Source organism: Pteronotus mesoamericanus, unplaced genomic scaffold, assembly GCF_021234165.1.
Source record: "Pteronotus mesoamericanus isolate MK-2021 breed Mesoamerican mustached bat unplaced genomic scaffold, CSHL_Meso_final contig_25, whole genome shotgun sequence".
Taxonomy (NCBI): Eukaryota; Metazoa; Chordata; class Mammalia; order Chiroptera; family Mormoopidae; genus Pteronotus; species Pteronotus mesoamericanus.
The window spans coordinates 10,024,527-10,049,587 of record NW_026555105.1 but is presented as its reverse complement, the minus strand read 5'-3'; the positions used below and the strand labels follow the sequence as shown (position 1 = coordinate 10,049,587).

Sequence of the window (25,061 nt, the reverse complement as noted above, 5' to 3'; positions counted from 1 at the left end):
ATACACGACAGCCCTGGACAATGATGGCAAACCTGGGAACACGGAGGGAGGGCCGCTGGATCAGGGATCAAAGAGAGGCCTCAGGGCCTTGGAAGGACACAGCTATAGCTGAAATGACAGAGGGAAGGACCGGAGACATGAGCTAATTAAAAAACAAAACACCAAAGCCAATAAAATGCACTGTGGCTTCTGTTCATCCTAGCAACCTAGAAAACAGAGAATGGAAGAGATACTTAGAAACTATCAAAAAATCTAAAGAAAAGCTATATTTGAGTCTGTTAAGATTTAATATAAATGTACCAAAACCTACATCTTGGTCTCTCTGGCCCACACAGGCCATTCTTGGACTGTCTGAAGGCTAGTTGATAGAACCCCAAAGAATAGTTGCTATGATTCAAGTAGTCTAAACCATATGTACTCCCCTTATTTATCTCTTCTTAGTCTATTTCTTTTTATTTCTTACTCTATTTCATAGTCTATCTGTCCATGACTTTGGTAAGTCATGATACCTAATAGTGTCCACTGGCATTGCTTAGTCCAGAGAGATTAAAGGGGAGAAAACATTCAAGGCTCAAGGTAAAAACCTCCTTAATAGCACTAAAGAGTTTGGTGCTAGGAAGTTGCCTTATTGTTTTAAGGCTCACTCTAGAGCATGGAGATCATTGACATTTGTTAATAACCTATTATGTGCTTTATATACATTGTTTATTTTAATGCTCACAATAATCTTGCAGAGATAAGAAAAGTGCCTCAGAATAAAGGACCCATGGACAAAGCCAAAGAGGGGTAGGATTGAGGGTGGGAGGTGGGGGTCAGTGGGGAAGGGGAGAGTGGTGGCAGGAAAATGGAGACAACTGTACTTGAACAACAAGAAAGGAAGGAAAGGAAGAAAGGAAGAAAGAAAAGTGGATCAAAGAAAAATTGCCCAAAGTCATAAAGCTAGTAAGTGGTGGCTGTTGGAATTTAATAATATTAATGTGATGACAGCATTGTTCAAAGGTTTTCCTGTACCAAATCGGTTGCCGCTCACATGCCCCCAAATGGGGACCTGGCCCACAACCCAGGCATGTGCCCTGACCAGGAATCCAACCAGTGACGTTTCCCTCTGCAGGCCAGCGCTCAATCCACTGAGTCACACCAGTCAGAGCTGTACCCTAGTTCTAAACGCTTTACATAAATTAACTCAATCTTCACTGCGACCTTATGAGTTTATTACCATTATACCCATTCTACAGATGGGAAAACCGAAGCACAGAAAGACTCGTGGGTCACACAGCTAGTAAATGGTAAAACAAAGATAGGCAGTCCAGATCCACAGCTCTTGAATCACCGTATCATACTGGACTTGAGCTCATCTTTCTAACTGCGAAACTCATGTACTTCCTACTACCATATATTGTGACCTGGAAAAACTAACTTCCTCTACCACTCATAAATCGATCCAATTCTATTCAGCGCCGTCTTACCTCTAAGGAAGAGCTAAGGGGAGCTCTGGGGACTGACACAGCTGTTAAACCCCTGCATCCCGGCGCATCCCGGCCCATCCCGGAATCACCACTCTGGGGAGAGAAGCCCAGCTCCCTGGGGCTGCTGGAATCCACGGTCCAAGTCCCAACCTTCATTCTGATGCCTTCAAACCCAAGAGCAGCCCCTCGGCTCCAGGGCCGGAAAGACCCGGCGGGTGAGTGCTAGGGACGGCATAAGCCTCTTGTGGTCGGTTGGCCGGGTCGCCGCATTAGACCACTCCAATCCGGGGGCAGAGTACCGGCTACATTAAAATCTACAGTTTTCAAAAACTGAACTGCAGGCGCCGCAATACGAAACGCTGTCCTACGCTCCCTAACCCCAACCCCTGAAAACCTGCTTCACTCCCTCTGCCTCACACTTCTCCAGACGGAGATCGGTTCTGGACTGAACCCCCCCAGCCCACGCCCGAGACGCGGCCCCTCCCGAGAGGAAGCCCCGCCCCTCACCTCCAGTCTCAACTCCCCCGGCCCCCGCCGCGGCCTCGGACGGTCTCAGTTCTTCGCAGACGCGGCAGTTGGTTCCCATGGTAACCCCACAGCTCGCCGCGTCGCGCTTGCAGGTAGGCGACCGCGCGTACCAATGACGTCACGAAGCCACTTTCCGGCCCACTGGCAGAATCGGCCCGGAGTTGTGAGGGTCCGGGGCGCGATGGGGGCCACTGGCGATGCCGAGCAGCCGCGGGGACCCGGCGGGGCAGAGCGGGGCGGCCCGGAGCTGGGAGACTCGGGTGCAGCGGGGCAGCTGGTTCTCACGGTAAGACTGGCCCCAGGGCCACTGGGCCGGGCCTGGGCTCGGGCCGGCAGGGCTTCGGGTTCCCGGGACCCTAGCCCGCGGGCGAGGGAACGCGGTGGCTGGTTCTGCCGAGGGGGTTGGCGTTTTTCGCAGTCCGACGGCCTGGATTCAAATTCTGGTGCTGCCCTCCTCGCTGAGTGGCGTGAGCCAGCCTGTCAACCCCCCTGAGCTCCAGTTTCCTCTTCTATAAAACGGAGATGATTAGTATCTGCCTCATAAGGTTGTTTCGGGGATGGGATATAAATGCGGGTGAAGTGCCCAGCATATATATCATCTGCCACAGAGTAGGCAGGCCCTCAGTAAACACTGATTCCCTTCCTCCAACTGTTCCTGAAAAGGTGGGGTCGGGACTTTTGAGGCAGGGGACTCTCCCTGGTCCCTGGCAGGGCCTTCCAATCACTGCCCCCTGCCCCCAACCCACGATGGGAGAGCTGGTGAAAGCACCTGAGAAGCAGGATTGTCTAGGTTTAACCTCATATCCACCCACCACCTTCACCCCAGTGTCACAGACTTCGGTGACTTCTGCCCCCTTGGTCCCCACAGAACCCTTGGAACATAATGATAAAGCACCGGCAGGTGCAGCGAAGGGGCCGCCGCTCACAGATGACGACGAGGTAAGGCTGGCTGTGGGTGAGACTTACCTCCCAGGGACTGACTTGGAAGGCAGCTTCGGGGTCCTATTTGTAGAAGGCTGAGAAGAAGTCGTCAGGCAGTAGAAAGAGCACTGGACTGGGAAAGCGGAGACTCAGAGTCTGTGACTCTGTGAGACTTTGATCAAGGCATTTCCCCCTCTGAACTCATGTACAAAATCAGGGGGACAGGTAGATTAAACAAAACCCAAGATCCCTAACCCTCACTAGCTCTGTGTTTGAGGGCTCTAAAGAGGCAGAGTAGCATGGAGGTTAAAAAATAGTATCCACAGGGTGTTAAAACCCTGTGATAATAGGGTCATAATGAATAATGGATTATTATAATGAAATAAATAATAAAAGGGAAGTGAGAGAGCACAGGATGGGCCTCTGGGATGCTGATTATATTTCTTGACAGAGATAGGGAGTAAATGAATATTCACTAACACTATTTTCTAAAGTGACTAAGACTTTTCTGTGTAAGTATTATACAGTACTTAACGCTTTTTTTTGAACCCTACACTAGTTGATTACTTTCCTTAGACAAGAAGAGAACCTGGCCATCAACATAAGTTAAAAACTTCAAGAGAAACAATATATACGTAATATTTTATGTATTGATCTCCCTGAAACATATCAAAATTCATCTGGCTAATGGAACTTTCCATATCAAAGTGTTGCTCAACATGACAATTCTTAACAAAAAAACATTTTAGTGCAGGAATCAACATGTGAACATTACACTTAGGTGGTAAAATTCAGGTTACAAATGTAAAATGAACAGCAAATAATATCATACTTCTGGTTTAGCGGAAAGCATAACAGTTGTGACAATCACACTTAACGCCTTAGTTAGTAAGTAGAGAAATGGGCAGGGGTGTCCAAGAGGCATGCAAAGATTTAACAGTCACACAATCCTTAGCCTTTCTGAGAAACTGTACATTGGAAATATGTGACAAATGTCCTGTAATATGCTGGCTTCGGACCATCAGTGATCATCCTGTTCATGTGTTTTGAACGCTGAAAACTCAGACTGCTCAACAAGCTAATAATACTATGAAGCCCTTGTATTCAAAAATATAGTTTAAATTTGGAAAGTTCAAAATAAAGCATACTTGTTTTCATAATTACTTTTACATACATTGAGACTGCACTACTGTACATACTCAGGTATACTACTGTGCACAGTTAAGTCTAAGTACCATATTTCATACTTGTTGGTTGTCAACTGCACAAACTTTATGCCCCAAAAGAAATCTATCAGTTCAGCAAAATGGTTATATTTACTTTATAAGATGAATAAACTTAAGGAAGAATAGGCTTTTCTTGATATCTCATTTTTTAATTATTGATACAAACTTGCCAAAAGAAGTAATTGTATATTTTGCCCAGCATCAAATAATCTGCAGAAAGTTTCCAAAATAGCCACATTTCTTGTTCATTTTCCAAAAATAAATAAAAGCTTGCTAACTAAAAGCATTTACATTCCTACCTCTCTAAAGTAAACATTCAAAAACAAAGTACAAAAAAATGATCTCTCAGCTTCTGAATAGCGCACTTAGTTACATGAAGTATTTTCTGTCCCAACACTTTCTCAAATTCAGAAGATTCTTAATTCCTAAGAACATGGCAAACAGTCTTCATTTCAAACAAGCCAGTCCATCTCCATAGCAACACTGCAGGATTCCTTGGCTGCTTTAAGTTGCATCAGTTGACTGTGGAATTTCTCAGTCTTCTTTGCATCTTGAACTTGGTCCGTTCTGTCCACCCGACAAACTGAATCATCTGGTACTTTATTACATAAACTCGCATCCGAATGCCTGTATTTGAGAATCACAAGTGCCTTCATAGGGTCTGCGAGGTAGAGCCTCTCCGCTGCCCAGCTGAACTCCCAGGCACTGCAGCATCAGGGGCCTGCAGCGCAGCAGGAGAGGGAGGCGAGACCGGAGGTGGCATGATAGCCCACCTCCCTTCCTCCCTCCCACTGCCACCAACCAATAGCCTGACACTTTTAAAATAACACTCATCTCACAGAGTTCTGAGAATGAAATAAAGGTATGCATCTAGGTCATTGACAGAGAACCTGGGCACAGAGCTAGTTTTCAGCAAAAGCTGTTACTGTCATTAAAGGATCCGAGGTCAATAATTGGCTGGGCGGACTAAGGAAGGATGTGTTTGGGACACGTCCCCTGACTGGGTCTCCCTCCTGCGTGCAGCTTCACGGATCCCGCCATCTCCATGGACCTCCTGCGAGCTGTGCTGCAGCCCAGCATCAACGAGGAGATCCAGACTGTGTTCAACAAATACATGAAGGTGAGAGGGGCGCGAAGGCAGAGCGCTAGCAGGGAGGAAGACTCGCGAGCAGTCCTTTCCTGCATCGCTATCTCCCTGCCTTCCTCCAGCACACACAGATCCCTAAAGTTTTCCAGTTCTGAACGCCCGAGAACTTTTCTCCCTCTTAGGAAATAGTTTCAACACCTCTTTTGCCAAGATAGTGTGAGAATAAAATTACTTAAGTGTAATATGCTCAGAACTGTGCTGGGAACATAGCAAGTGTTTTTATTACTTGTTTAATAATATCGCTTAATTATTATTTAAAATTATTATCTAGGACTGTAAACTTCTACATGGTTCTATGAGAATGCCTCATGTATGCTTCAAACAGAACTCTTTGTTTCTCTTCCCAAACCTTCTCCTCTTGTGTTTACTCGTTCCTTCAAGAAGTATTTACTGGGCACCTTCCATAATGGCAGGCACTGGGGATGTAGCAGCGAACAGAACAGACAGTGTCCTTGTCCTTTAGCAAGTTTGTACTGTGTTAGGGACTGCCAGAGAGAAGGGGGAGAGCGTGACCAGTGCGGGACAGGGGTGCCGTTTCATAGATTGTGACCGGGAAGACTGTCTGATAAAAGGACATTTAAGCAGAGATCTAGATAAAGTGAGGAAAGGACAAGCCTTGCGGATACCTGGGCGCGAAGCCATCCCAGCTGAGGGAACGAGGCCAAAGGCCTTGCAGGGGGACTCTGCTCGGCACATTAAAAGCAGCGACGTATCCAGTGTGGCTGGAGTAGCCTGGGCCAGGGAGAGTGGTCGGAGAGACCGTCAGAGATGTAGCAGGGCCCCGCTCAGGCAGAGCCTTTAAACCATGCTAAAGACCTTGGCTTTCATTATGAGGAAAGTAAAGGCTTTTAGGGGAGTTTTGAGCACAACATGTGACCTGAACATTTTTAAATAGTTATTCTGGCTGTTGTGTAGAGAATAGACTGCCAGAGAACCAGTTAGGCTTGAGATGATAGTGGCTTGGCTGTTAGCAGTGAAGATATTGGAAAAGAGTCAAGATTCTATATGTTATTTTAAAAATATCCACAAGATTTGCCAATGATTAAGATGTGCAGGGTGAAGGAAGAAGAGAAGGAAACCACTCCCAAGCTATTTGCCGTGGGCACCTATAAAACAGGGTCGTTGTTGACTTCACATGGTGAAGAGGGGAACAGCGGAGGAAATCAAGAGCTCAGTGTTGGACAAGTTAAGTTTGAATGGGACTACCGCTCACTTAGAAACCAGAAACCAGGGACTCTGCCTCCTTCGCCTTTATCTTCCGTATCCAGCCGTGGAGTCCTGCACACGCCGCTGCATGATCCGTAGAGCGTGCCCTTCTTCCTCGCCTCTGATTCGGGTCAGGCCTTCGTTACTTCTCGCCCAGGCTCCTCCTATAATCCCTAAGTGCCTCTCTTCTTTCCCTCTTTCAACCCACCCTCCATAACCACTACCGGCGATCCCTAAAATGTAAATCCTGTGGTGTCATTCCCCAGTTTAAAATCCCTCAGTGACTTCCCATTGTCTTCTGGATAAAATTCAGATTCCCTAGCATGGCATATATGGCCCACAGTGATCAGACCGCAGCCATACTCCCCTGTGTATCCTGTCATTACTATCCCTAATTCTCGTGCGTCCCAGAATGCACCACGTATTCTCATGCCTCCACACCTTTACACGTGCAGAAATAAAGAAGTTAAGCCAGAGGAAAAGGTGAAGCCAGGATCTAATCTAGGATCGCCTGCCTCCACAGCTTTTTTTCTTATTGCTTGTCCCAATAACGGACACCATGATTCAGGAACCTTCTCCCCTGGACAAATGCTGGATAAATAAAATGTGTGGCTCTACGCTCCCCTCTTTATAGTTTGTAAAGATACCTCCTTATTGCACTTGTTCACACACAAAGTACAAATGAATTGATTACATCACAGCTTTGATCAGTTCCCACTCCTGATTGACCTGACCTCACCTCATCACTTTGTTTGACAGTGTTCCCGAATTTCAGCTATTCGTTTACTTTTTTTTTTTTTTTTTTGTAGCTGATTTTACAGAGAGAGGGGAAGGGAGAGAGAGATGAAGAGAAACATCGATTTGTTGTTCCACTTATTTATGGGTTCTTTGGTTAATTATTGTATGTGCCCTAACCAGGGATTGAACCTGCAGCCCTGGCATATTGGAATGATGCTCTAACCAACTAAGCTGCCCAGCCAGGGCGTTACTCATTTTCTTAAAGATGTTTAGAATTAAAGACATTTAAGATACTAAAGATGTTGAGGACCTTAAAGATGCCTAGATATGACTGACCTTACTTAAGACGTTTTAAAAATTTGATTTCTGTGATTACAAAAATAAATACCCCTTTTTAAAAAAAAATGTTTTAGCTCTGGCTGGTGTGGCTGAGTGGATTGGGCACCAACGTGTAAACCAAAGGATCGCTGCTTCAGTTCCATCAGGGCACATGCCTGAATTGCAAGCCAGGTCCCCAGTAGGGGGCATGTGAGAGGCAACCACACATTGATGTTTCTCTCCCTCTCTTTCTCCCTCCCTTCCCCTCTTTAAAAATAAAATCTTTTTTAAAAAATGTTATAATAATAGAGCTTATAAAATAGTTTGATAGACGGATAAAGGGATAGATCAATGGATATGTGATAGGAAATATAACAAAATGTTCATTATAGACTCTAGGTAGTGCATATTAAATGTTCATTGAATAATTCTTTTGACTTCTCTGTATGTGAAATTTTTTATAAGTAAATATTGGCAGCCCTGGCATGGCTCAGTTGATTGGGCATCATCCCACAAAGCAGAAGTCCACTGGTTCAATTCCAGTCAAGATACATGCCTGGGTGGCTGGCCAGTCCCCAGTTGGGGCCCATGGGAGAGGCAACCCATCTATGTTTCTCTCACACATTGATATTTCTCAGCCCTCTCTTTCTTATTCTTTTCCCTTCTCTCTAAAAAATAAAATTTTTTAAAATCTTTTCAAAAAATGAAATATTGGGAAAATATTAAAATATTTTCATATGAGAATATTAAAAAAATTTAATACAGATTTTATTTATTTATTTTTAGAGAGGGGGAGGGAGGAAGGAAGAAAGGGAGAGAAACATCAATGTGTGGCTGCTTCTCATGTGCCCCCTATTGGGGACCTGGCCCACAACCTAGGCGTGTGCTCTGATTGGAAATTGAACCAACGACCCTTTGCTTTGCAGGATGGCATTCAGTCCACTGAGCCATACCAACCAGGGCTCTAGATATTTTTTAAAGTAAAAATTTAAAGTCACTAAAACGCAAACTGTTAGCAGTGACTGTATAGTCTCGTGTGTGGGTACACACGCACACATGCATGTTAAAAATACATAGGATCAGTTTACACACACTGTTCAGCAACTCAATTTCTTTTATTTAACAGTGTGTTTTGGTCACGTTTCTAGGTCAGTACATAATTGCGCGCCCTGATTCTTTTTCTCTTTTTTTTTTTCTTTTTTATCTTTTGCCCGATACTTCCCAACACTACATCATCAATACAAGAAGACAAGTTTGTTCTGTTAATCCACTTTTTTTTACAAAAACTTCTCATTCAGATAAAAGCTTCTTGATCTTTTGTGATTAGATATTCTGTCTTTAACTGCGTATGCAGGATCCTTAACATGTGAATATTACAGGCATAGCATATCCAAGTCATTAATATTCATGCAGCTGGCAGTGGGATGGGGGGAAGCAAGGTATCTAAGAAATTCTGTACAAAGTGGGTCAGAACAATAAAATATTTCTAAAATAAAGCACCCTAGTTACTGTGTGAGCTGAAGGAAGTTATGAAGTTCTCTGGTGACGGTTTCCTCATTGGCAAGATGATGCCATCTCTGTGCATCCTAGAAAACAACCAGAAAAAGTGCTGGCCTCGGAGCCAGGCACAGCCTAAGTTCATTCTGCAGCATGATCTTAAGAGTTTACAAGAGGCCTTAATTGGGTTCAGTCATACATGCCACCCAGATGATCTCTATGACACATTGTTCTCTCAAACCTGCATCCTTGACAATGGCTCCCATGGCAGGAAGAGCGGGCGAAGCACACATTCCAAGGACAGAGACCAGGGTGGGAGCCTCTGACCGCCCCAATCCAGCTTACAGGCCAATCAGCAGTCACTTCCTGTCGATGTCATAGGAATTAAGGAAGATCGGGTACACAACTTGGGTAATATAGAGTAAGTGTTCATGGGACAATCCACTCTCTCTTCTTCTTGCTTATCATGTTGATTCTTTTCTAATAGCTGCAGAGTGGCCTAATGTATGGTTGTACCATAATTTAATTAGCTAGTCCCTAAAACACTCAGGGTTATTGCCAGTTTTTCTCTATTACAGACAGTGCTGCATTGGACACTTTGAACCTATAGCTTTGGTTCACTTGTGAGTAGTTCTAGGGATAAATTCCTAAAGGAATTGGTAGGTAAAAGGAAAAACATACCTTTCTCTTGAGAAAATTTCTCTACAGAGAAGTTGTGTCATTTTGCATTTCTACCAGAAGTATTTGAGAATGCCTGATTCAAAGGAAACAGAAAAGAAAAAAAGGGAGAGAGAATGCCTGATTCATCACAGGAATTCACGCTCAGGTGCAAAGGTAGCTTACACGCTCACCCTGTGCATTCATTGCGCCGCCTAGCTTACGGGCTGCTTAAAAAGGATCCACATTATTATAACAAGCTTTCATTTAGGCAATAGTCAACACGGAACACCAGTTTTCATGTAGTTTTTGTTTTAAAGTCAAACTTCATCGGCTCATTCCATTTAATTTAGCCTGAAGAATTTTCCTCCCAAACTCTCGAGGCCTCTAGTTCCGTGCTTTCACGCTCTTTTCTTTGTTGACAGCGAAGGTATTTGACCTTGCTTAACATAAAAGGACAGCACATTCCCAGAGCTGTCTCCCACAATAGGAGCCTTGGCTATAGGTTCCAGAATTTTTCTGTGTGCCAGAGAGAACTAACACTTTGTTCTAGAGACACGACTTGGGCTCTCGTTATCAGTGTGCCCTCAGTGCCTTGGTTTGGCGCCTCACATCACCTTGTCCTCGGTGCTTTCAGGCTCAGGCTCTCCCTCTCATCCGGTGGGGGAGCTTTCTGCCTTCCCTTCCCGTAGTCAGTGGGAGCTGCCGGCAACCCGGGCCCCGGCCAGGCCTCACTGCCCCCGCCCCGCAGCCGCTCCCCTGCGACCGGGCAAAGTCAGACTCAGTCAGCACCTTCCACGGCCTGGAGCTTTTCTGGCCCACCCTGGCCTGTTCGCCTCGAGCACTGGTATTCCTTTTCTCTTCTACAGAAGTAATACACGTACAATATAAAAACTGGGAGAATATAGATAAAAAAGCAATCATTCATAATATCACTGTTGTTACTTTAACATATATTCTTAGAGTTCTTTTGTCCCTGCGTTTGTTTTTTGCTATTTTATTTTACATAAATAGGCTCCTGTGATTCCAAGCTATTTTATAACTCGCTTCCTTCCCTCAGCAGTGTATCATGGATACCTTTCATGTAAAAAAATATATTCCTTTCCTATGACTTTACATACCTGCATATTTATGGTATGGCTGTGCCGTAATTTATTTGAATTGTACCTGGACTCTTAGGTTTCTGATTCTGCACTGTTTACACGTTGATGCTGCACTGACTGTCCTTCGGGTGCCTCTCTGATTATGCTCCTCTGTGAACCGGGCCAGAGGTGGGGAGCGAGCCTGGGATGCGCCTCTGAATCCGCCTGAGCGCAAAGCCGCGCTCACAGTGACTTTTCCCTTCTGTATGAGGACATGATAAAAGCATCTCTTCTGCTTTTTTATGTTCAAGCCATTTAACAAAACCACAAGAGAACAAATCCACTTTTGGTTACTTTTCAATCAGTTTAAATCCTTGAGGGGCACGACATTATACGGATTCTGCGTCCCACAGCCTTAGCGGGAAGGTAGCTTCGGAAGTCAGCACGAGTCAGCCACTGTCTCCATGAGCACAAGTTCCTCTCCCCAGGTGGCTCGGGTTTGGTTTGGTTCGCCACCAGGAGTCACTGTGGTGTTTGTTGCTTTGTGCACGGTAGCACATCTCTTGTCCAGATAGAATTCAGTTCTGTCTCGAGTATCAGCACCTTCAGTTTTAAGGAGAGCTGTGTGCACCCTCTGGTCCCACAGACCCCGCTTACAGCCCACAGAAATGGCCTCGGACCGCAGCTGTCCAGAGGCTCCCAGGTGGCGGGAGGAGCTAAAAGCCCTTTACATTCAGTTTCCTTCAAGTCAATGCAAATTAGCAGGGCTCCTGACTTTTCTTCTTTGTACTTCTCCCTAGTTCTTCCAGAAGGCAGCCCTGAATGTGCGAGACAATGTTGGGGAAGAAGTGGATGCGGAGCAGCTGATCCAGGAGGCCTGTCGGAGCTGCCTGGAGCAGGTGAGACCAAACAGGACGAGACGGAGGCACAGGGTTTAGCCCATGGGGCTCCGCTGGGAAACGTGATTCCGTCATCAGCAGGGGGTTGCCGGAGAAGCCACTTACATCCACGTGGGGCTTGGGGGTGTTGCTGACCGAAGGGGAGGGAAGTAGTCACTATGTGCCAGGTGCTGTGATAGACGTTTTCACATCATTTGTTCACTTACATCTCAGAAGAAATCCTGTGCGGGAGACATGTTTTCATCCCCAATTTACCGATGAATAAATTGTGGCTTAGAACAAGCAAGAGTTAGAACAGCGCCAATCCCTCTCACCTCTGCAAGTACTTGTGACTTGATCCTTCAGGTAGTCGCAGCCCCTTTTGGCATCATGGGGATATCACCCTTTCTGCCTCTCTGCCTCTCAGGGTGTGGTCAGAAGGCATGACATCAGGTCTATAAATGGTCGTGTCCCCAGGATAGTAGTGAACCTTCTGCATGTGTCAGCGGCTGTTATTAATAGGGACTGTCAGCATCACGCAGACCCTGCTTGGCTGTGAAACCGTCAGCTTTCGGAGGTGGAAATTTCTTCATAATTAAAGCCATAAGGGCTGGTTTGAGTTCAGTTCTATGAGGGTAATTATCCTTAGAAGATTGGCTGGCTAGCTACTCGGGCACAGCCTCAGAAAAGAGTGAGATCAGGGCCCAGGCCTCAGCCTTGAAAGAGCAGAACTCCATCCCGTCCATGAGAGCACACTCAGCCTCTTGGTGGCACTTGTCACACTGGGTCATGTCTTGTTTCTTAGCACGCTCCTCTCTCGGCCCCAGCCTCATTGGCCCCATCCCCTCGGCCTCCTGGGCCAGCTCGTCTTTACCTCACCTTTACCCCCCCAGCCTCTGACTGTTGGCTCGCTTCCGAGTTCCTTCCTCAGACCCCTTCTCCCCCGTGGCTCATTCTCGTTCTAGGTGATTTCATCCAGTCCTGGGCTTTGAAGCCTAAAAATGTAATTGCTGATGATTCCTAAATGTACGTGTCAACCCTGAGCTGCTTCCTCTCTTGCCTTCCGGCCAGCCACTCTCGCAGCATGCAGACCCATCTTTTTAAAGATGAATCAGGTTGTCTCCCTCTGCCTTTTAAAACACTTCGATGACCTCCCTTTGCAGGCAGAATAAAGCCCTCACACTTACCGTGATCCCCAGAGCCCTCCGTGGACTGATTCCTGCCTGGTTCACCTCACCTCGTCCCACCTGCCCCTGGCGACTGCGCTGTAGCCGTGCCCTGCTTCCCCAGCACGCCAGCTCGGGGCCATTGCACTTGCTGTCCTCGCTGCCTGGCATACTCTGCCCTTAGCTCATTACACAGCTGGCCGCCTCTTCTCTTCAGATTAGCTTGGATGTCACCTCATCAGAAAAGCCGTCCCTGGCCACTCCATCCAAAGCGGCCCTCACCCCACTTCTTTCCCCACCTCCAGCTACTCTCTGTCACCTCACTTCTTTATGGCCACTGTTTCAATCGGAAATTATTAATAGCTCATGTGTTCATTTTCTGCCTCCCTCCCACCCCCTCCTCTGCTAAAAATCTTGAGTTTTATAAGAGCCGAGGCCTGATCTTGTTCACTACTGTAGTCCTAGCTCAGGAACATGACTATTAATATGAGCACACTGTTGAATGATAGAGTGAGTGAATGAATGAGTGAACGGAAAAGCAATGAACAAATGGCAAAAAAACAGCAGAGTTCCTGCCCCCACAGAACTTACATCCCAGTCAGGCAGACAGGCATGAAACAACCAACGTGTGCATTGCAACCCAGGCGCTCTTCACTGAAAAGGGGCGACTTTTGGAGGAGACGATCAGGTTCACTTTAGGGCTTCGCATATTTGGGGCGGCCACGCCCAGACATGGGCAGACTCTCATACAAATCTGCAGCTCAGAGGGGAGGCTGCAGCTGGAGACAAAAAATTACAGGGTCACCAGTTCACGGGTGTGAATGGAAGCTGTGAGCATGGAGGAACGTGGGTGCAGTGAACAGAGCCAGATCGAGGAGGAGGAACCAATAGAAAAGTGTTTCCAGCAGGAGGCACCCTCTCTGAGACGACTTGTAACGCGGCTCCGTGTCCCCCAGGCCTCAGCCCTGGGGCTGCCTTCTCAGCAGGGCCTTGCCGGGCCACCCGCTGCAAGGGGCCCTCCCTTCTCGTGAGTCGCCGTCACATCTGCCTGCGGTTTTTCCTTCAGAGCATTGCTCATGATCTGAAATCACCTTGTTTATGTGTTTATTTCATTGCTGATTATTCAGCTCGCCCACAGACTGTAAGCGCCACGAAAGTAAGGCTCTCGCTTGTGTTGTTTCCGGCTGCATTCCCAGCAGGCACCTACTAAGCACACAATACTTATTAAAGGAAAATAGCAACTTCCTGAGAAATATGTAATATATCAGTGCATTTAGTTAGAAAACACCTATAGTATATATTAACAAGGAAAACAGTGAAGAAGAACTTACATTCTGTGGATACTGAGATGGCGGGTTTGATTATTTTACTTATTTATATTTTCTAATTTTTAAACGGTAATCATTAATTACTCACGTGTTTTTTAAAAACACAGATATCTACTTATGTCTGTGGCTTGGAGAGCCTTTGTACTGACCGTGAAACGGCTGTGATCCAGTTAGGAGTGCGTCTCTAAAAACGAAGGCAGAGAGGCTCCCCGTCAAAGTAGTGACTGTGAACATGGTCTTTTCCCTTCAGGCTAAACTACTGTTCTCAGATGGAGAGAAAGCCATCCCCAGATTGACCCATGAGCTTCCAGGGATAAAGGTCAGAGTCGCTGTCCGGGGCTTTTGGAGTGGGGGCTGATCAGACGGTGGGACGGGTGAATTCTGTGGGCCCGGGGGGGGGGGCCCACGTACCACCCATCTGCAGCACCTTGTTCCAGTAGCGTCATGTTGGGAGGGTTTCCAAGGCCTGGCTCAGGGAAGGGCTGCGGGGTGCGGTCCGAGGGCCCTGTGCCCCCTGCGGTCCCAAGGAACCCGCAGCCCCCAGGCACTGGCCTTGCCCCGACTTTTTCCTTTTTCTGCAGCGTGGTCGGCAGGTAGAAGAGGAGGGTGCCCATCGAGGAAGTCCCATTCCCAAAAAGGTAACCATCTCCATGTTTCCTGGCTGGGAAAAGGCCTCGCAGCTCCAGAGAAGGTGGTGGGCTTCCCCTGTGCCCCCCGGGGCCTTTCTAGCATGAGGGGCAGAGGCCTTGGAAACACTGCCTCTCCCTGTTCACTCTGAAGCATCATTTGGCCTCTTTGGGAAAACCATCCTTACCAGTGACCCTGGACCTGCCATTGGGGTGGGGTGGGGAGGGGCTTCCAAGGGCCAGGCCTCTGACAGCTGTTCTTTGTGGCAGAGGAAGGGACGGCCTCCTGGACACATCCTGTCAAATGACCGGGCAGCCACTGGCATGGTGTGAGTAGGACCGATAGAACCGAAGGGAGGAAGAGGGAGGGAGTGGGCTCGGAGTAAGGGAGGCCAGGGTTGTGTTCCTGTGGACGTTGGATCTGTTTGTCTAGTCGCCGTGGAGGAGGGCTACCCAGGTTCAAGGGCGGAAGAGAAAGCGGCGAGGAGGAGGCTGCTCTGCCCTACCTTTGCCCCAGCGCAGTTCAGCCCAGCTCGATTCAACACCGGACTTTACGGCCAGTATATAGTGAACATTTATGATGTCCCATAACTGGCCTGAACACCTTATATATGTACCTTTTAATCCTTACAACCACCTTCTAATGAGGGTGTAACTAATTTTGCAGAAAAAGGAACAGACTCAGAGAATTACTTGCCCAAGGTCATGGAGCTGATGGGGGCAAAACTCTCTCTAGGATGGTAATTTTAAAAGATGTTTAAAGCAACAGAATCTTTTTTCCAAAAAATACTTCACAGGGAAGCCCAATATGTAAAGCAGATATAGCCCCACGGATGTGGTTAAAAGCGCCAGGGACAGCTTGGCGCCACTGGCTGGGGAGCCGGAGGACCGTAATCCTCATAGCTCAGATTGCGGCCTGCCTGAGCGGGTTCATGCCGCACTAACCTAACAGCAGCCACTGTTAGGATAGATGAGAACAGCAACCCGAATAGGTTCTTGGACTTGATATCCTGGGATGGCTTCTAGTCTCGTGCTCTTCTCCCTTTGCACCTCCTCAAATGGGCCGCCAGGAGGAGGTGCCCCCGGGCTAACGTGAGAGTGTGGGGAACTCCCAGCACCGGCAGGCTTTCTGCCAGTCCTGCACCTGACTTGGAGAAGTCACCTTTCTTCTTTCCTTCCAAACAGGTGGAAACCAAAATCCTGTGAACCAATTCGCCGAGAAGGCCCCAAGGTATGGTTACGTGAGCGTGGCAGTAACCTGTGTCGCAGGGAGGCGCCATCAAGGCCCTGGGGCCCACCACGAGGGGAGAGGCTGGGGGGGTGGAGGATACGTGCAGGCCATTCCGAGGCCATCTCGCCCCTTCTCCTACCCCCAGGGCTGGCCTCCCAGAAGGACCCAAGCAGGAACTGGAGTTACGTCTTTTGTTAATTTTTTTTCACAAATAGTCTGCCGAAGCCTTCTCCCTGTAAAAGCTAGTGGTCACATATTTACACAGTGCTTAACATGTGCCAGGCGCTGCCCTAAATTTTACATGGATTATCTCATTCAATCTTTGTCACAACCTTATGAAATAGATTGTTACTTTTCTGTAGTTGAGGAGCTTCCTCGCCTACCAGCTCCCCACGGGCAGAAATTATTTTATTTAGTTATCTTATACACTTGGCTATATACTAAGGCAGAGGGACTTGCTCCAGGTCACACACCAGTAAGTGATGGAGCCAAGTTTCAAACACAAGGTCATTGGACACCAGAGTCTGTGTTCTTAACCACTAGCCTCTGTTGCTTCCAGAACGGTTGTTTGCAAGCTCTTTTAGTGGCAGAACCCTTTAAGTAAACCCCTACCTGGGAGCCAGGGAAACAGGCGAAAGCCCCACTGTCCTGGGTGAGGTTCCCTAGTGGAAATGGCCCCTCTCTTATCAAAGCGGCCCTCTGCTTTCACAGGGTGACCATGCTTGTCTTCGAAAACTCTGCTCCCATGCACCAAGTGGCCCCACATTCTCCTGGATCTCTCGGGTCTTTCTGTTCCTCTCCAAACATCCTTTCTCTCTTTGGGGAGTTCTTCCTCAGCACTGGCCCGTGGAAGTGGGCGTTCCCCAGAGTTCTCTCCTCGGCCCGCTTCTCCGCCAGGTTTCTCCCTGGAAGACCTGAACCATTCACTCTGTGGTTTCAGGGACCAGCGTGCGCCAAAGTTGTCACACTGCCTTGTCTGTCCCACACCTCCCTCTAGTTTAAAGCTTGAATATCCTACTATCTGCTAGACCTCCCTGCCTGGAATATCCATAACATTTCAAACTCAACATATCCAAAAGGGAAATCAGAATCTTTCCTCAGGCCTTCTTTTACATCCTCTACTTTAGCCACCTTTGCCTCTTCCTTTCCTTCCTCTTCCTGCATCCAGTCAAGTCCTGGATGCATCCACCTCCTAAACGTATCGCAGTTGCTCTTCCCTCCTCGTCCTCACTGCTGCCCTAGCGCAGGCCCTCGTTTTCTTTCGCAGCTGCTCTAGGACGGCCATCTCTAAACTGCACCGCCCCCGCCCCCGCCTGTAGCCTGCCACTTCAGTCCACCAGCCACACTGCGGAAGGGTGGGCTGCTGTCTCTAAAGCAAGTCCGGCTCCCCCCCCAGCGCCCCTCCCACAGAGCCCCTCGGTAACTCCCCCTCCAGCCTTCAGAATGAGTGAAATGTGCCAGGGCTCCAGCCCCTCCCTGCTTCCCTCCAGCCCCATTAATTCGCACCCCCTAGTCTGTGTTCTCTCTCTGGGCAGCACAAAACTGTCGTATCCTCCCCAGCATGTGCCAAACCAGCTCTCGTGCTGCCCCCCTTCTCCCCTCCCCCTGTCTCACTCGTGCCCGCCCTTTCAGACTCAGCTTGGGGATGACCTCCCTCTGCCTTCCTGCTACCCTCCCCTTGGCCCCTCTCACCCTGCACTCACGCGTGTCGTTGCCCAGCCCGTGACGGTGTGGTTATCTGTACGCGTGAGTCTGTGGCCCCCTGGAGAGGAGAAACTGTCTTCCTCATCTCTTTAGCCCCAGCATCTAGCACAGGGCCTAGCATGCAGTGAGTATCCAGTTTCTGGAATCAACTGTCTGGAATAATGGACAAGGGTAGTGTTGGCAGAGGAGCGTTTCCTTCTGCCCAGCAAATCACCTCGCCCTCACCTGCCTTTCTGTTTGTTACACAGTGGGACCCAGCTCGGCTGAATGAATCCACCACCTTTGTGTTAGGATCTCGAGCCAACAAGTAAGTCTGAGAGCTTTGGCAGCCAGGGAGGGGTCCACCCCCAGGACTCCCACTGCTGGAATCCTCACCACTTGTCTGTTACTTTTCAGAGCCCTGGGGATGGGAGGCACCAGAGGGCGAATCTACATCAAGCACCCACACCTCTTTAAGGTAAGTGAGTTGGGGGGTCAGGTCGGCCGTTGCAGGGGAGTACAGGACACTGGGAGCTGCCGATGGCACAGAGAAGCTTGGGACAGACACCAGCCTGGGAGTCAGGGCCTCTGAGTTCTAGTTACCCTTGACCTTTGTGTTTTGAATGTACTCAACACCTCTAGCTAGTTGCCTTGTGTGTTTATTGCATACCAAACATGGTTTTAGGTGCTACACTTTCAGTATCTCCCCAGAGCTGTCCTTTAAAATAAGTGTGGCTGAGAAGGGCTAAGTGACTTGCTCGGAGCTACTCAGCTAGTAATTAGTGGGTCAGGATTCAAATCCAGGTCTGTCCCCAGCAAAGCTTGGGCTCTTACCCCCTACCTTATTCAGTCGTCTGTAAAGGGATTAGAGCAAGGCAGTGGTTCTAACCCTTCTCAAAGAGGGGGCTCCCCTCCTGAGAGCGGCTGTGCTTGATCTCCACTGTTTGAGAAACAGTGGGTGGGCAGGAATTGTGAATTCATTCACCTTAAATGAATTTGTATTTGTCACAAAGGCACCCAAGCATATTAGGAAAGAAAACTGCATGTGTATCCGAGGCATGTTTTTGGCACCGTTCATAAGGCTTGGCCCCTTTACCAGAACTGCGTATCCCCTCTGAGGTCCCGGGATCATGGACCCCGTCTGCTACATTCAGTGCAAGTTCAAGTTCTTTGATGGGCGCACCTGCTTCCTCTACCCTTTCAGTCTTATATTTTGGGACTTCCACAACCTAGACGATTTGCCTGCTTGCTACTTCTTTGTATTCCTTAGTACCTGCCTTCATTCCTGCTGCTCCCTTTATGTGGGTGATTGTACTGTTGCCTTTGTTCATTCCGATCCACGTCCTCCAAGACCTTGCTCGCATCATCCCCCACATGGATATGCTCTTGGACCTACTGTGAATTCCCATGGCAGGACAGTGAAAAGTAAGGTTTCAGTCCTGGTTCTGTTACTTACTAGCGTTGTGACCTTGAGCAAGTGGCTCCACATTTCTGATCCTGTTTTCTCATCTATAAAATGGGAATGATACAGACTAATTTATAGGGTTGGTAGAATTAAGAGAAAAGAGTGCAGTAAAGCACCCAGCACAATGTCTGGCACACACCAAGGCCTCAGTAAACATTAATCATTATTACTTAACTCTTGCCATTTGTAATAAACTCCCAACTCACACTCTTACTAGCAATGGACAGTGGATACTATCTCTCCTTTTAATCTGTCCAGTCTAACAAGAGAAGGGAAAATGTTTATGTTTTACTTTTAATTCTGTATTCATGACAATGGCGTCTTTTCATTCATTTACAGTCTTACTTGTACTTCTTCTTTAAACTGCCTGTTATACCTTTGGTTGATTTTTTTGACCTAAAGGCATTATTCAGATTTTTCTTTAACTTTTTAAATTGTAGAAATAATATATAAACCCATTCTTGTAAAAGTGTCCAGCAAGACACAGAAGCTGATAGAGAACAAAACACAAAGCTTCCTTCACCCTTAACTCTGACTGTTATCCCCTCGAGGCTCCGCCAACAACACGGAAGCATCTTCATTCCCCTTCCTGTGTGTGCAAGTGCATGTGGTGTCCTTCCTTATCCTTTACTGGTATTTTATGTCATTGAATTCATAGTGTACATACTGTTCTCTGACTTTATTTTTTTCACCCAAAAATTCATTCATTCATCAAACAAATTCTGAGTGCTAAGCATTCACAGAGTGCTGGAGATATAGCAGTGAACCAAACAGACATTCCTGTTTGTCTCCTTGCCCTTACAGAGTATACATTTTATGCAGGGCAAACTATGGTCTATGAGCCAAGCCCAACGTTTTTACATTTTTAAAAGTACTTTTTATACATTTTTATTTATTGATTTTTTTAGAGAGAAAGGGAGAGAAACATAGATTTGCTGTTGGACTTATTGATGCATTCATTGGTTGATTCTCGTATGTGCCCTGACCAGGGATCGAACACACAAACCTTGGTGTTTCAGGAGGACACTAACCAACTGAGCTACCAGGCCAGGGCAGAAGGGTTTTACATTTTTAAAGGGGAGAGAGTTTAAAAAATGGAGAATAGTATGTGACAGAGATGTGTTTCTCATACGTGGTTGGCAAAGCCTAAAATATTTACTAACTGGCCCTTTACAGAAAAGGTATGCTAGCCACTATAGATTTAGTGGATAATATCTTAAAGATTTGTCCATGTTATTAAATTAAGTCTCCCTCATTTTATTTTTAGCAGCTATATCGAATTCATAGAATAAATATTCCACAGTTTATTTCATTACTCGCTGTTAATGGGTATTTGTTTTTTCCAACCGTTTTGCTATCATAATGCTACACAAAATTTGCCCGTGTACATGCGTGGGTGATTCTGAAGGGTAAATCCCTGGCAGTGGGTCTGCTGGGTCAGAAAGTGCACACTTTTACATTTTTGACTGACATTTATATTACATGTGAAATGAAATAATTATTTAAGTTCAAAGGTCATAACCATACGTATTTCCCAGCCTGGTCTCTATTTCAAATGTTCTGCCTATTTTATAAAATCCACCGTTACCGCCTGGTGGCTCAGTTCGTTGTAGCATCATCCTGTGCACCAAGAGGTTGCGGGTTCAATCCCTGGTCAGGGCGCATAGGAGAGGCAACCAATCGGTGTTTCTCTCTCACGTCAATGTTCCTTCCTCACCCCCTCCCCACACCTTCCTCTGTCTCTAAAGTCAATCAACATATCCTCTGGGGAGGATATTTTTTAAAAACGGAAACCTACCTTTATTGAGCATTCACCATGTGTCAGATACTCTATTTAGCACTTGTTATACACCATTTTATTTATTCTTACTTACACTGTAAGTATTAATACTGTCTGTTTTACAAATGAAGAAACTGAGTCTCATGGAAATCATTGCCCAGGCCTACACCGTCCAATAAGTAGCAGAAGTCAGACTTGAAACATTTCTGTCTAATTCCAAAATCAGGTTCTTAACTGTGATGCTCTCCTTCCTCCCCCTGAGCGTGAAGTGTCCTGACTTTTGTTTTAGTAAACCTGGTGAGCATAATAGTCCCATGTGTTGAAAGCTTCCTCAGATTGTCATTTCAAAGAGGAGTAGAGCTCTATAATAATAGTCACCGGTCCAACTCGTTGCCAGAGATGCTGTGTTTTGAGAAAGGAGAGAGTTGGGGACTAGCTATGAACTAAATCTCTGAAAATTCAGCGTCACCCCCCGGCCTGGGCTGCATTGCGCTTGCCCTGAAGGGGTCAGCGAGCCTGCAGCATCCACCCAGCTAGGACAAGGTCTTGTTGATAAGACCTGCCCAAAGGCCAAGAGTGTGTTCTGGGAATGAGAAAAGCCCCTCCCACCAGGCTAAATGTCTCCTCTGACTTCATCCCTCACAGTATGCAGCTGATCCGCAGGATAAGCACTGGCTGGCTGAGCAACATCACATGCGGGCGACAGGAGGGAAGATGGTAAGCCTGTTCCCCGGGCCACTGCTGAAGACCCACCCAGGCGAGGGGCAGGGTTCTGGCTGTGAGCGGTGGCGGCTTGCCTCCAAATCTGAGAGACTCTCAAAGCCTGGTGAATGTAGAAAGGGGGGCTTGTAAGGGCAGGGAGGGCCCGTTCCTTCATGCTGAGAGCAGGCTATGACCCCTGGATCCCCTCCACTCTCCCTCGGTCTCCCACGCAGCGCCCGCTCCCCACCTCCGCCTCATCCCTCAGATTTAGGTTTTATTAGCTGCGTATAATGGCAGGTACAACACACACTCAATATCACTTATCCCTGTGCCCATTGACAGATTCCACTCCTCGATCACAACACTCTGCCAACAGACACTGTTAAAATAATCTCAACACAGCGCTCCAGGCAGCAGCCCTTGTCAGTAGGGGTAAAACTTGTTTGTCATGCCTGGCAGCCTTCCCGGAATCACCTCGAGAGTTTCCAGCCCACATCTAGCCGCAACCATAGGGAAATCCTTGCATGGGTTCTAAACCGTGGCAGGGCTTTGTCCATTGTATGTATCACATGCAGTGTCCCCCTCCCCCACCGGCCCCCCAGGATTCTGTCCCAAGGCTGGAACTCCTCCTGCTAGAATCCAGTGGCCTCAGGCCCTGGCCAGGTGGCTCAGTTGGTTAGAGCGTTATCCCGATACACCAAGAATCTAATGGCTCCATAAACCAGTACGCCAGCGCCTTTCTGGTATTGAAAGCTATCTTTTATGTTAATACTCTATTTATACCTACACCCTGTTTCAAAAAGGATTTCAGGGACCTTACCCTTGATACATATAATGCAACATAACATAAATAAGAAATGAGAAGGGAAAGACAGGATCTAAAAGCCATGAGCAAAGCTAGTTTTTCTGTGTGTTTTTTTCATTGCTGACCTGGGAGACCAGTGCACTTCTGAGTTTTCACAAATTCAGCTCTAGGCCCCTCTCAAGAACGCCTGGTCTGTTACAAAGTTCACAGTGCCCTTAAGAGGAAGACAGTCACATTACTCAAGGGACACACAGTAATTATTCCTGACCCTAGACTGACTTCCTCATGTGATGAACAGCACCATCCGCGTGGCAGGGCGCGTCAGGAGGCGGCGCTCTCCCGCAGCAGCCGTGGCGTTGTGCCGGAGCCACCTTACAGGCCCCGAGACAGGACAGCCCACTTACCAGAGGCAGCTTTCCCTTCTGCCACAAAGTTCCAAACCAAATAACCTTGGTTCCTGGGTTTTGCATCGCTTCCTCCAGACGTTTCCATGTGTATTTTGCTACCTCTTATGCAATTTTGTCACTAAGCACCTCAGGGTCCTTTTTTTTTTAATGCTTTATTTGCTTATTTTCAGAAGGAGGGGAAGGGAGGGAGAGAAACATTAATCAGTTGCCTCTCACACACCCCCAACTGGGGACCTGGCCTCCAACCCAGGCATGTGTCCTGACCAGGAATCGAACCTGCAACCTTTCTGTTTGCAGGCTGGCACTCAGTCCGCTGAGCCACACCAGCCAGGGCTCAGGGTCCTTTTTAAAAGGGGAGAGGAGGAAGTTAGGGTCACCAGTTTCCACTTGCTCACCTATAAAGTTTCTATTTAAGTGAAGGATTGTCTTGAGGACTGGTCCCCAGACAGCCTCCCCTGTTTACTCTCCCCTTCTAAATTACAAACTGTGCCATCTCCCTTATAGCCCTTATATTAAGCAACTGTTTAATAAAGTGTTGCTGAGTTAGACAGAAATGAATCAGAGTTAATGATCACTGTTCTTTGCTCCTCCTGCCCCAGGCCTACCTCCTCATTGAGGAGGACATCCGGGACCTCGCTGCCAGCGATGATTACAGGTAAATGCAGTAGATCTGTCCCCCTACCCTTCCCCTGCCTTACAGTAGCCCCCAGGATGAGCGTGGGCCTACATTCTGTCCTCAACTTTTTTCCTCAATGCCTGTGCCAGAGGATGCCTGGACCTGAAGTTGGAGGAGCTGAAATCCTTTGTCCTACCCTCCTGGATAGTTGAGAAGATGCGAAAGTACATGGAGACCCAGCGGACAGAGAATGAGCATCGTGCTACTGAAGCACCTTCACAGACCTGAAGCCAAGTGCCCTGGCTACACTTGGCAGCCTTCCTTCAAGACCCTGTGACCCCAAAGGCCGAGGCCATTGCCGAGACTGCTCCTGGATGGGTGATAGCAGCATTAATCTGTGTCTGAGCTAGTCTGTAGCAACTCACTACAGAGCACCCTCAGACTGGCATGTAGTTCTTCTATATTTGTAAAGTTATTAGGATATGAAGCAATTAAACAGTTTGTAATAAACACAGATGGTGAGCCTGCTGTGTGTTCTGCCTTGCGGGGGCTGACGAAACATCAAGGGCTCTAGAAGAAGTGGGTAGAGGAAAAAAGGGACCAGTTACCCCCTCCCATCCCACATTAGACCCCGGAAGGTCCTGCAGCCCCAGCACATATATCTTGCTTTATGAGATGAAACTGGGAACACCTTGCTCACCTCTCTGTCCTTACATTTTTTTTTAAGATTTTATTTATGTTTAGAGAGATGGGAAGGGAGGGGAAAAGAGAGGGAGAGAAACATGGATGCGAGAGAGAAACATCCACAGATTTGCTTCTGGTACACGCCCTGACACGGAAGAACCAGCAACCCAGGCATGTGACCGGAGTCCAAGGGATGACCTTTAGCTCTGCCTGCGGGCGCCCAAGACCGAGCCACACTGGTCGGGGCATGTCTCGCTATTTCTTATTTCTTCACCCAACTAAGGTATGGAAGTAGCAAAATGTAATGGGTGGCACCAGGGCGGGTTGATGATAGCACAGAAGAAAACCCATTTTATAGGTTAAAACACTAAATTATTTAGAGCTAAGGTAGCAGATGAACCTGCTTTCTAATAGGGAGTCTACGGCTAAGACTGCCATAGCCTCAAGTTTCTGCCCTCGCGATTGGCCCAGACGCTATAACGGGGAGAGGCAGAGGTTTCCAGTTTCAGGGTCTCCGCGCTGCAGGGCAAGATTAAAGACCCTCCCATTTCCCGGGAATAGGGTCCTGGCCTGTCGCCAGGCGTTTAACCTACAGCGGCTCATCCCACGTGGACTTTTTCTTAGCCCTTTAATGGTGGTGGCTTTCCAAAGGCCACCAATCCACTGCAGAGTCATTTTAATGGCAGTCCCTCCAGCCAATCGCCCCTCAGAAGCAGGATTCCCGCCGCGGTAGTGGTGCGCTAGTGCGTGAGTCCAGCGGTTGCACCGTGACAGCCCTCCGGCGCGCCCCATTGGCTGGATCAAACCCAAGCGAGCCGCTGATTGGTCAGCAGTCTCTCAGGGTTGCGATTCAAACGTGGGCAGACGGCCCGCATCCCTGCAGTTACAGCGGTGTCCTCCGAGT

General features: G+C 47.7%; 1 protein-coding gene across 1 annotated transcript; it reads left to right on the top strand.

The window, feature by feature from the left end:
- Positions 1 to 2,141: 2,141 nt before the first annotated feature.
- On the top strand, positions 2,142 to 23,957 carry DNTTIP1 (deoxynucleotidyltransferase terminal interacting protein 1). The gene is made up of 13 exons (XM_054573679.1): positions 2,142 to 2,280; positions 2,863 to 2,933; positions 5,165 to 5,261; positions 11,587 to 11,685; positions 14,409 to 14,477; positions 14,740 to 14,796; positions 15,055 to 15,113; positions 15,970 to 16,015; positions 17,968 to 18,026; positions 18,116 to 18,176; positions 21,589 to 21,660; positions 23,457 to 23,512; positions 23,623 to 23,957. Exons 1-13 carry the CDS (start codon positions 2,176 to 2,178, stop codon positions 23,759 to 23,761), a joined length of 990 nt encoding a protein of 329 aa, XP_054429654.1. The 5' UTR covers positions 2,142 to 2,175; the 3' UTR covers positions 23,762 to 23,957.
- Positions 23,958 to 25,061: the final 1,104 nt, after the last annotated feature.

Coding starts and splice junctions, on each gene's coding strand:
- DNTTIP1 (XM_054573679.1), top strand. CDS start 2,176: ATGGGGGCCACTGGCGATGCCGAGCAGCCGCGGGGACCCGGCGGGGCA. Junction 11,686..14,408: donor GTCGGAGCTGCCTGGAGCAG/GTGAGACCAAAC, acceptor TTTTCCCTTCAG/GCTAAACTACTGTTCTCAGA. Junction 18,027..18,115: donor TTAGGATCTCGAGCCAACAA/GTAAGTCTGAGA, acceptor GTTACTTTTCAG/AGCCCTGGGGATGGGAGGCA.